This window comes from Ascaphus truei, unplaced genomic scaffold, assembly GCF_040206685.1.
Source record: "Ascaphus truei isolate aAscTru1 unplaced genomic scaffold, aAscTru1.hap1 HAP1_SCAFFOLD_1838, whole genome shotgun sequence".
Taxonomy (NCBI): Eukaryota; Metazoa; Chordata; class Amphibia; order Anura; family Ascaphidae; genus Ascaphus; species Ascaphus truei.
Genome location: NW_027454740.1, coordinates 50,001 through 62,696, shown reverse-complemented (window position 1 = coordinate 62,696; position 12,696 = coordinate 50,001). Strand labels below are relative to the sequence as shown.

Genomic DNA, 12,696 nt, shown 5'->3' with positions numbered 1-12,696 from the left:
GAGAGAGAGGAGGGGAGGAGAGAAAATGAAAGAGAGAGAGAGAGGGAGAGAGAGAGAGAGAGGGGAGGAGAAAATGAAAGAGAGGAGGGGAGAGAGAGGAGGGGAGGAGAGAAAATGAAAGAGGAGGGGAGAGAGAGGAGGGGAGGAGAGAAAATGAAAGAGGAGGGGAGAGAGAGGAGGGGGGGAGAGAAAATGAAAGAGAGGAGGGGAGAGAGAGGAGGGGAGGAGACATGATGCGGATGTAAACAGCAGGAAGAGACAGTCAGAGAGGGAGGAGACAGCAGAACAAACACACACAGGAGAGGGAGAGACACACACAGGAGAGGGAGAGACACACACAGGAGAGGGAGAGACACACACAGGAGAGGGAGAGACACACACAGGAGAGGGAGAGACACACAGGAGGAGACACACACAGGAGAGGAGAGACACACACAGGAGGAGACACACACAGGAGAGGGAGAGACACACACAGGAGAGGGAGAGACACACAGGAGAGGGAGAGACACACACAGGAGAGGGAGAGACACACACAGGAGAGGGAGAGACACACACAGGAGAGGGAGACACAGAGGAGAGGAGAGACACAGAGGAGGAGAGACCACACAGGAGAGGGAGAGACACACACAGGAGAGAGAGAGACACACACAGGAGGAGAGACACACACAGGAGAGGGAGAGACACACACAGGAGAGGGGAGAGACACACAGAGGAGAGGGAGAGACACACACAGGAGAGGGAGAGACACACAGGAGAGGGAGAGACACACACAGGAGGAGACAGACACACACACACACACACACACACAGGAGGAGAGACACACACAGGAGGAGACACACACAGGAGAGGGAGAGGACACACACAGGAGAGGGAGAGACACACACAGGAGAAGAGAGACACACACAGGAGAGGGAGAGACACACAGGAGGAGACAGCAGAACAAACACACACACACACACACACACACACGACACACACACACACACACACACACACACACACACACACACACACACACACACACACACAGGAGAGGGAGAGACACACACAGGAGAGGGAGAGACACACACAGGAGGAGACAGACACACACACACAGGAGGAGAGACACACACAGGAGGAGACACACACAGGAGGAGACACACAGGAGAGGGAGAGACACACACAGGAGAGGGAGAGACACACACAGGAGAGGGAGAGACACACACAGGAGAGGGAGAGACACACACAGGAGAGGGAGAGACACACACAGGAGAGGGAGAGACACACACAGGAGAGAGAGACACACAGGAGAGGGAGAGACACACACAGGAGGAGACAGCAGAACAAACACACACAGGAGAGGGAGAGACACACACAGGAGAGGGAGAGACACACACAGGAGAGGGAGAGAGACACACAGGAGAGGGAGAGAGACACACAGGAGAGGGAGAGAGACACACAGGAGAGGGAGAGAGACACACAGGAGAGGGAGAGAGACACACAGGAGAGGGAGAGACACACACAGGAGAGGGAGAGACACACACAGGAGAGGGAGAGACACACACAGGAGGAGAGACACACACAGGAGGAGAGACACACAGGAGAGGGAGAGACACACACAGGAGGAGACAGACACACACACACAGGAGAGGGAGAGACACACACAGGAGAGGGAGAGACACACACAGGAGGAGAGACACACACAGGAGGAGAGACACACAGGAGGAGAGACACACACAGGAGGAGAGACACACACACAGGAGGAGAGACACACACAGGAGGAGAGACACACACAGGAGGAGAGACACACACAGGAGGAGAAACACACACAGGAGGAGAGACACACACAGGAGGAGAGACACACACAGGAGGAGAGACACACACAGGAGGAGAGACACACACAGGAGGAGACACACACAGGAGAGGGAGAGACACACACAGGAGAGGGAGAGACACACAGGAGGAGAGACACACACAGGAGAGGGAGAGACACACAGGAGAGGGAGAGACACACACAGGAGGAGAGACACACACAGGAGAGGGAGAGACACACAGGAGGAGACAGACACACACAGGAGGAGAGACACACACAGGAGGAGACAGACACACACACAGGAGGAGAGACAAACACAGGAGGAGACAGACACAGGAGAGGGAGAGACACACACAGGAGGAGAGACACACAGGAGGAGAGACACACACAGGAGGAGACACACACAGGAGGAGACACACACAGGAGAGGGAGAGACACACACAGGAGGAGAGACACACACAGGAGAGGGAGAGACACACAGGAGGAGACAGACACACACACAGGAGGAGACAGACACACACACAGGAGGAGAGACAAACACAGGAGGAGAGACACACACAGGAGGAGACAGACACACACAGGAGGAGAGACACACACAGGAGGAGACAGACCCACACACACAGGAGGAGACACACACACAGGAGACAGACATACACACAGGAGGAGAAACACACAGAGACACACACAGGAGGAGAAACACACAGAGACACACAAACACACACACACACACACACAGGAGGAGACAGACACACACAGGAGGAGAGACACACACAGGAGGAGAGACACAGACACACACACACACACACACACACACACACACAGGAGGAGACAGACACACACAGGAGGAGAGACACACACAGGAGGAGAGACACACACAGGAGGAGAGACACAGAGACACACACACACACACAGGAGGAGAGACACACAGGAGAGAGCCGGAAGAGAATGTAAAACTGAGATACAGACATCAACATACAGGTGAGAGACATCACATACATACAAACTCATACTCACACAGATACACTCATACTCACACAGATACACTCATACTCACACAGATACACACTCATACTCACACACTCATACTCACACAGATACACACTCATACTCACACAGAGGGGAGAGAGAGGAGGGGAGGAGACATGATGCGGATGTAAACAGCAGGAAGAGACAGTCAGAGAGGGAGGAGACAGCAGAACAAACACACACACAGGAGAGGGAGAGACACACACAGGAGAGGGAGAGACACACACAGGAGAGGGAGAGACACACACAGGAGAGGGAGAGACACACACAGGAGAGGGAGAGACACACACAGGAGGAGACACACACACAGGAGAGGGAGAGACACACACAGGAGGAGACACACACAGGAGAGGGAGAGACACACACAGGAGAGGGAGAGACACACAGGAGAGGGAGAGACACACACAGGAGAGGGAGAGACACACACAGGAGAGGGAGAGACACACACAGGAGAGGGAGAGACACACAGAGGAGAGGGAGAGACACACAGAGGAGGAGAGACACACACAGGAGAGGGAGAGACACACACAGGAGAGAGAGAGACACACACAGGAGGAGAGACACACACAGGAGAGGGAGAGACACACACAGGAGAGGGAGAGACACACAGAGGAGAGGGAGAGACACACACAGGAGAGGGAGAGACACACAGGAGAGGGAGAGACACACACAGGAGGAGACAGACACACACACACACACACACACACAGGAGGAGAGACACACACAGGAGGAGACACACACAGGAGAGGGAGAGACACACACAGGAGAGGGAGAGACACACACAGGAGAAAGAGAGACACACACAGGAGAGGGAGAGACACACAGGAGGAGACAGCAGAACAAACACACACACACACACACACACACACACACACACACACACACACACACACACACACACACACACACACACACACAGGAGAGGGAGAGACACACACAGGAGAGGGAGAGACACACACAGGAGGAGACAGACACACACACACAGGAGGAGAGACACACACAGGAGGAGACACACACAGGAGGAGACACACAGGAGAGGGAGAGACACACACAGGAGAGGGAGAGACACACACAGGAGAGGGAGAGACACACACAGGAGAGGGAGAGACACACACAGGAGAGGGAGAGACACACACAGGAGAGGGAGAGACACACACAGGAGAGAGAGACACACAGGAGAGGGAGAGACACACACAGGAGGAGACAGCAGAACAAACACACACAGGAGAGGGAGAGACACACACAGGAGAGGGAGAGACACACACAGGAGAGGGAGAGAGACACACAGGAGAGGGAGAGAGACACACAGGAGAGGGAGAGAGACACACAGGAGAGGGAGAGAGACACACAGGAGAGGGAGAGAGACACACAGGAGAGGGAGAGACACACACAGGAGAGGGAGAGACACACACAGGAGAGGGAGAGACACACACAGGAGGAGAGACACACACAGGAGGAGAGACACACAGGAGAGGGAGAGACACACACAGGAGGAGACAGACACACACACACAGGAGAGGGAGAGACACACACAGGAGAGGGAGAGACACACACAGGAGGAGAGACACACACAGGAGGAGTGCTCCCACTGCAGCAAGGGATTCTGGGAAATGACATGCAGCCCTGCCTTTCACCATTATCACCCAGCACTTCCACTGCAGCAAGGGATTCTGGGAAATGACACGCAGCCCCGCCTTTCACCATTATCCCCCAGCACACAGTGCTTCCACTGCAGCAAGGGATTCTGGGAAATGACACGCAGCCCTGCCTTTCCCCATTATCCCCCAGCACACAGCACTTCCACTGCAGCAAGGGATTCTGGGAAATGACATGCAGCCCCGCCTTTCCCCATTATCACCCAGCATACAGCACTTCCACTGCAGCAAGGGATTCTGGGAAATGACATGCAGCCCCGCCTTTCACCATTATACCCCAGCACACAGCGCTCCCACTGCAGCAAGGGATTCTGGGAAATGACATGCAGCCCCGCCTTTCCCCATTATCCCCCAGCACACAGCGCTTCCACTGCAGCAAGGGATTCTGGGAAATGACATGCAGCCCCGCCTTTCACCATTATCCCCCAGCATACAGTGCTCCCACTGCAGCAAGGGATTCTGGGAAATGACATGCAGCCCCGCCTTTCACCATTATCCCCCAGCACACAGCGCTCCCACTGCAGCAAGGGATTCTGGGAAATGACATGCAGCCCTGCCTTTCACCATTATCCCCCAGCACACAGCACTTCCACTGCAGCAAGGGATTCTGGGAAATGACATGCAGCCCCGCCTTTCACCATTATCCCCCCGCACACAGCGCTTCCACTGCAGCAAGGGATTCTGGGAAATGACACGCAGCCCCGCCTTTCCCCATTATCCCCCAGCACACAGTGCTCCCACTGCAGCAAGGGATTCTGGGAAATGACACGCAGCCCCGCCTTTCCCCATTATCCCCCAGCACACAGCGCTCCCACTGCAGCAAGGGATTCTGGGAAATGACATGCAGCCCCGCCTTTCACCATTATCCCCCAGCACACAGCACTTCCACTGCAGCAAGGGATTCTGGGAAATGACATGCAGCCCCGCCTTTCACCATTATCCCCCAGCACCCAGCACTTCCACTGCAGCAAGGGATTCTGGGAAATGACATGCAGCCCCGCCTTTCACCATTATCACCCAGCATACAGCACTTCCACTGCAGCAAGGGATTCTGGGAAATGCCATGCAGCCCTGCCTTTCACCATTATCCCCCAGCACACAGCACTTCCACTGCAGCAAGGGATTCTGGGAAATGACATGCAGCCCTGCCTTTCACCATTATCCCCCAGCACACAGCACTTCCACTGCAGCAAGGGATTCTGGGAAATGACATGCAGCCCCGCCTTTCACCATTATCCCCCAGCACACAGCACTTCCACTGCAGCAAGGGATTCTGGGAAATGCCATGCAGCCCTGCCTTTCACCATTATCCCCCAGCATACAGCACTTCCACTGCAGCAAGGGATTCTGGGAAATGACATGCAGCCCCGCCTTTCACCATTATCCCCCAGCATACAGTGCTCCCACTGCAGCAAGGGATTCTGGGAAATGACATGCAGCCCCGCCTTTCACCATTATCCCCCAGCATACAGTGCTCCCACTGCAGCAAGGGATTCTGGGAAATGACACGCAGCCCCGCCTTTCACCATTATCCCCCAGCATACAGTGCTCCCACTGCAGCAAGGGATTCTGGGAAATGACATGCAGCCCCGCCTTTCCCCATTATCCCCCAGCATACAGTGCTCCCACTGCAGCAAGGGATTCTGGGAAATGACACGCAGCCCCGCCTTTCACCATTATCACCCAGCACACAGCGTTTCGACTGCAGCAAGGGATTCTGGGAAATGACATGCAGCCCCGCCTTTCACCATTATCCCCCAGCATACAGTGCTCCCACTGCAGCAAGGGATTCTGGGAAATGCCGTGCAGCCCTGCCTTTCACCATTATCCCCCAGAATACAGTGCTCCCACTGCAGCAAGGGATTCTGGGAAATGACACGCAGCCCTGCCTTTCCCCATTATCCCCCAGCACACAGCACTTCCACTGCAGCAAGGGATTCTGGGAAATGCAGCCCTGCCTTTCACCATTATCCCCCAGCATACAGTGCTCCCACTGCAGCAAGGGATTCTGGGAAATGACATGCAGCCCCGCCTTTCACCATTATCCCCCAGCATACAGCGCTCCCACTGCAGCAAGGGATTCTGGGAAATGACATGCAGCCCCGCCTTTCACCATTATCCCCCAGCATACAGCACTTCCACTGCAGCAAGGGATTCTGGGAAATGACATGCAGCCCCGCCTTTCACCATTATCCCCCAGCACACAGCACTTCCACTGCAGCAAGGGATTGTGGGAAATGACACGCAGCCCCGCCTTTCACCATTATCCCCCAGCACACAGCACTTCCACTGCAGCAAGGGATTCTGGGAAATGCAGCCCCGCCTTTCACCATTATCACCCAGCACACAGCGCTCCCACTGCAGCAAGGGATTCTGGGAAATGACATGCAGCCCCACCTTTCACCATTATCCCCCCGCACACAGTGCTCCCACTGCAGCAAGGGATTCTGGGAAATGACATACAGCCCTGCCTTTCACCATTATCCCCCAGCATACAGCACTTCCACTGCAGCAAGGGATTCTGGGAAATGCAGCCCTGCCTTTCCCCATTATCACCCAGCACACAGCGCTTCCACTGCAGCAAGGGATTCTGGGAAATGCAGCCCTGCCTTTCACCATTATCCCCCAGCACACAGCACTTCCACTGCAGCAAGGGATTCTGGGAAATGCAGCCCTGCCTTTCCCCATTATCACCCAGCACACAGCGCTTCCACTGCAGCAAGGGATTCTGGGAAAGTATTTGAAGGTGAGACAGGAAAGGTGAACTTTGCGCCTAGACTCGAGTGACGACCAATCTAGTTCTTTGAGCATTTCGCAGTGATGTGTGTTGTAGTTGCATTGGAGAACAAAATGACAAATTGAGTTGTAGAGGGTGTCAAGTTTGCTAAGGTGGGATTGAGGAGCCGAGCCATATACTATGTCTCCATAGTCAATAATTGGCATTAGCATCTGCTGTGCGATACGCTTTCTGACCAGGAGACTTAGGGAGGATTTGTTCCTGTAAAGTACCCCTAGTTTGGCATAGGTCTTGGTTGTCAGGGTATCAATGTGCACCCCGAATGTTAAGTGGGAGTCAAACCATAAGCCCAGGTATTTAAAACTAGTGACAGGGGTTAGGGTGGTGTTAGCGCTGGTTCTAATCAGGAGCTCGGTCACTGGAGGATTTAGAAATGTAGTCTTTGTCCCAAATACCATTGTTACAGTCTTGTCAGTGTTTAAAAACAGTTTGTTTTGGGAAATCCTGTTTTCGAGTCTCTAAAAGTCAGACTGAAGTATGTGTTGAAGGTCAGAGAGGCTATGGCTGTGTGCATATAGGATTGTGTCATCTGCATACATGTGTATTGAATCTATATGGGAATATATAGAATACATGTGTATTGAATCTATATGGGAATATATATATAATACATGTGTATTGAATCTATATGGGAATATATAGAATACATGTGTATTGAATCTATATGGGAATATATATAATACATGTGTATTGAGGCTTCCTGACAAGCTGTGGGAAGATCATTAATGAACACTGAGAAGAGTAGGGGCCCCAGAACAGAGCCTTGCGGGACACCACAGGTGATATCCAGGGGGTTGGAGTTAGAGCCTGAGATGGACACATGTTGGGATCTTCCTGATAGGTAGGACTGAAACCAGTTTAAAGCATGTTTCCCTATCCCAGAGCTCTGGAGTTTGTTAAGCAGGATAGCATGATCAACTGTGTCAAAAGCCTTTGCAAAATCTAGGAATACTGCACCAGTGAGTTGTCCCCGTTCCATCCCACACTGGGTCTCATTGCTAACTTTTAGCAGGGTAGTTACGGTGGGGTGTTTGGGGTGAAATATATATATGTATGTATGTATGTATTTTTCTCCTTATGAGATATCATTAGATAATGCGTCACTGGGGTTTTGTGTTTGCCTTCCTCTGGATCAATAAGTAAGTATAGATATAGGATAAAATATCTGTTGTCTAAATTTAGCATAGGTTGAACTTGATGGACGTATGTTTTTTTTCAACCTCATCTACTATGTAACATATGCACACACACACGTGTGTATGTGTGTGTGTGTGTATATAATATGCATGAACATGTATACACACGTGTGTATGTGTGTGTGTGCCTGTGTGTGTGTGTGTGTGTGTGTGTATGTGTGTGTGTGTGTGTGTGTGTGTGTGTATAGATGTTTGGAGGGAGTGGGGGTGTTGAATAATGAAGAATTTATTTCCTTTTTATGTTTTTAGGTTTTCTTCTTTTCACATTTTTTTCCATTGTACTGTGCATTGTTCCTTATTAGTTATTTTTATTAAACAGGTTTTTCTAATTTCTTATAGGATTTTCACCATGGGGCCTGTCTTCCTTTCAGCCGCTCGATATAATGTCCTGCGATCCCTGCTCGTCTTCCTTTGTGGGGTGCCAGCCTGTCAAGCTCTCATCTACGCGGTAAGACCACCCTATACATTAATAGGGTTTGAGAAATTGTATATCTATATGGGATAAGAGGACATCTCATGCAGGAATTCCTATAAGGTAATAGGGTCAGCGGTGCCTCCCTGTGATGGGATAAGAGGGCGTCTCACACACACGGGATTCCTATAAGGTAATAAGGACAGCGGTGCCCCCCTGTGATGGGATAAGAGGGCGTCTCACACACAGCATTCCTATAAGGTAATAGGGACAGCGGTGCCCCCTTGTGATAGGATAAGAGGACATCTCATGCAGGAATTCCTATAAGGTAATAGGGTCAGCGGTGCCTCCCTGTGATGGGATAAGAGGGCGTCTCACACACACGGGATTCCTATAAGGTAATAAGGACAGCGGTGCCCCCCTGTGATGGGATAAGAGGACATCTCATGCAGGAATTCCTATAAGGTAATAGGGACAGCGGTGCCACCCTTTGATGGGATAAGAGGGCGTCTCACACACAGGGGATTCCTATAAGGTAATAGGGACAGCGGTGCCTCCCTGTGATGGGATAAGAGGGCGTCTCACACACAGGATTCCTATAAGATAATAGGGTCAGCGGTGCCTCCCTGTGATGGGATAAGAGGGCGTCTCACACACAGGGTTCCTATAAGGTAATAGGGTCAGCGGTGCCTCCCTGTGATGGGATAAGAGGGCGTCTCACACACGGGATTCCTATAAGGTAATAGGGACAGCGGCGCCCCCCTGTGATGGGATAAGAGGGCGTCTCACACAGGGGATTCCTATAAGATAATAGGGACAGCGGTGCCCCCCTGTGATGGGATAAGAGGGCGTCTCACACACACGGGATTCCTATAAGGTAATAGGGACAGCGGTGCCTCCCTGTGATGGGATAAGAGGGCGTCTTACACAGGGGATTCCTATAAGGTAATAGGGACAGCGGTGCCCCCCTGTGATGGGATAAGAGGGCGTCTCACACACAGGGGATTCCTATAAGATAATAGGGACAGCGGCGCCCCCCTGTGATGGGATAAGAGGGCGTCTCACACACAGGATTTCTATAAGGTAATAGGGACAGCGGTGCCCCCCTGTGATGGGATAAGAGGGCGTCTCACACACGGGATTCCTATAAGGTATTAGGGTCAGCGGCGCCTCCCTGTGATGGGATAAGAGGGCGTCTCACACACAGGATTCCTATAAGGTAATAGGGACAGCGGTGCCTCCCTGTGATGGGATAAGAGGGCGTCTCACACACAGGATTCCTATAAGATAATAGGGACAGCGGTGCCCCCCTGTGATGGGATAAGAGGGCGTCTCACACAGGGGATTCCTATAAGGTAATAGGGACAGCGGTGCCCCCCTGTGATGGGAGAAGAGGGCGTCTCACACACGGGGTTCCTATAAGATAATAGGGACAGCGGTGCCTCCCTGTGATGGGATAAGAGGGCGTCTCACACAGGGGATTCCTATAAGGTAATAGGGACAGCGGTGCCCCCCTGTGATGGGATAAGAGGGCGTCTCACACACAGGGGATTCCTATAAGATAATAGGGACAGCGGTGCCTCCCTGTGATGGGATAAGAGGGCGTCTCACACACACGGGATTCCTATAAGGTAATAGGGACAGCGGTGCCTCCCTGTGATGGGATAAGAGGGCGTCTCACACACAGGATTCCTATAAGGTAATAGGGACAGCGGTGCCCCCCTGTGATGGGATAAGAGGGCGTCTCACACACGGGATTCCTATAAGGTAATAGGGACAGCGGCGCCCCCTGTGATGGGATAAGAGGGCGTCTCACACACAGGGGATTCCTATAAGGTAATAGGGACAGCGGTGCCCCCCTGTGATGGGATAAGAGGGCGTCTCACACACAGGATTCCTATAGGATTACATAGTTACATAGATGAGGTTGAAAAAAGACATGCGTCAATCAAGTTCAACCTATGCTAAATTTAGACAACAGATACTTTATCCTATATCTATACTTATTGATCCAGAGGAAGGCAAACACAAACCCCAGAGTCATATCATCCAATGATATCTCATAAGGGGAAAAATAAATTCCTTCCTGACTCCAAGAATTGGCAATCAGATTACTCCCGGGATCAGCGTCCTTCCCATGTATACTTATTTGGTATATCCCTGTATACCTTTCCTTTCTAAAAAGATGTCCAACCTTTTTTTTGGAACAAATCTATTGTATCTGCCATCAGTCTCCATGGGTAATGAATCCCACACTGTAACTGCCCTTACTGTAAAGAACCCTTTCCTTTGTTGCTGGAGAAATCTCCTTTTCTCTAACCTTAAGGGATGGCCCGAGTCCTTTGTACTGCCCGTGGGATGAATAGTTCTTTTGAAAGCGCCTTGTACTGTCCCCGAATATATTTGTATATAGTTATCATATCCCCTCTTAGCCGCCTCTTTTCTAATGTAAATACATCTAATTTAGCTAGTCTCTCCTCATAAGTTAGTATGTCCATCCCCTTTATTAATTTGGTGGCTCTTCTCTGTATGTACGTATGTATGTCTTTTATTTATATAGCGCCATTAGTGTACATAGCGCTTCACAGCAGTAATACACTTAACAATCATATAAATAACAAATAATCCCAATAACAGATTATGGGAATAAGTGCTTCAGACAAAAGTAACATTTCGGAAGAGGAGTCCCTGCCCCGAGGAGCTTACAGTCTAATTGGTAGGTAGGGAGAACGTACAGAGACAGTAGGAGGGAGTTCAGGTAAGTGCGTCTGCAGGGGGCCAAGCTTTATGTATTGTGTATAGTATTAGCCACAGTGCTATTCATATGCTTCTTTAAGCAAGTGTGTCTTAAGGTGGGTCTTAAAGGTGGATAGAGAGGGTGCTAGTCGGGTACTGAGGGGAAGGGCATTCCAGATGTGTGGGGCAGTCAGTGAGAAAGTTTAAGGCGGGAGAGGGCTTTAGATACAAAGGGGTTAGAAAGAAGACATCCTTGAGCAGAACGCAAGAGTCGGGGTGGTGCATAACGAGAAATTAGGGCTGAGATGTAAGGAGGGGCAGAAGAGTGTAAAGCTTTAAAAGTGTGGAGGAGAATTGAGTGCACTCTCTCTAGTTCCATAATGTCTTTTCTAAGGATTGGTGCCCAAAATTGTACTCCATATTCAAGGTGAGGTCTTACTAATGCTTTAAAGGGGCATAATTATGTTTACTTCCCTTCCATCCATTGCCCGTTTGATGCAAGATAAGATCTTGTTTGCCTTTGCAGCTACTGCATGACATTGGGCACTATTGCTAAGCCTGCTGTCTACAAGCACTCCTAAATTCTTATCCATCAAGGATTCCCCCAATATATCTCCATTTAATTATTTGTAAGTCACTTGTTTATTCTCGTTTCCCAAATGCATAACCTTACATTTATCTTTATTAAACCTCATCTGCCATTTACCTGCCCACGTTTCCAGTCTATCCAAGTCCTTCTGAAGAGAAATTACATCCTGCTCTGATTCTACTACCTTACACAATTTAGTATCATCAGCAAAGATGGAGACTTTGCTCTCGATCCCAACTTCAAGGTCATTAATAAACAAGTTAAAAAGCAGGAGTCCCAGTACCGATCCCTGAGGTACTCCACTCACGACTTTAGCCCAACCTGAAAAAGTTCCATTTATGACAACCCTCTGTTGTCTGTCCTTCAACCAGTTTTCAATCCAGGTGCATATATTATTACTGAGTCCAACTTTCTTTATTTTGTACACCAACCTCTTGTGTGGAAACGTATCAAAAGTCTTTGCAAAATCTAAGTTGACCACATCAACTGCATT

General features: G+C 50.7%; 1 protein-coding gene across 1 annotated transcript in view; it reads left to right on the top strand.

Annotated features, from left to right (window-relative positions):
- Positions 1–2,744: 2,744 nt before the first annotated feature.
- The window catches only part of LOC142476978 (E3 ubiquitin-protein ligase RNF167-like), a gene marked incomplete at its 3' end in the record, with an annotated part of 58,783 nt that continues 48,831 nt past the window's right edge, over positions 2,745–12,696 (top strand). Inside the window, exons 1-2 of the mRNA XM_075582045.1 lie at positions 2,745–2,770; positions 8,806–8,914. Of these exons, the coding sequence (XP_075438160.1) occupies positions 8,816–8,914 (99 nt within the window). The remainder of the gene's footprint in view (positions 2,771–8,805; positions 8,915–12,696) is intronic.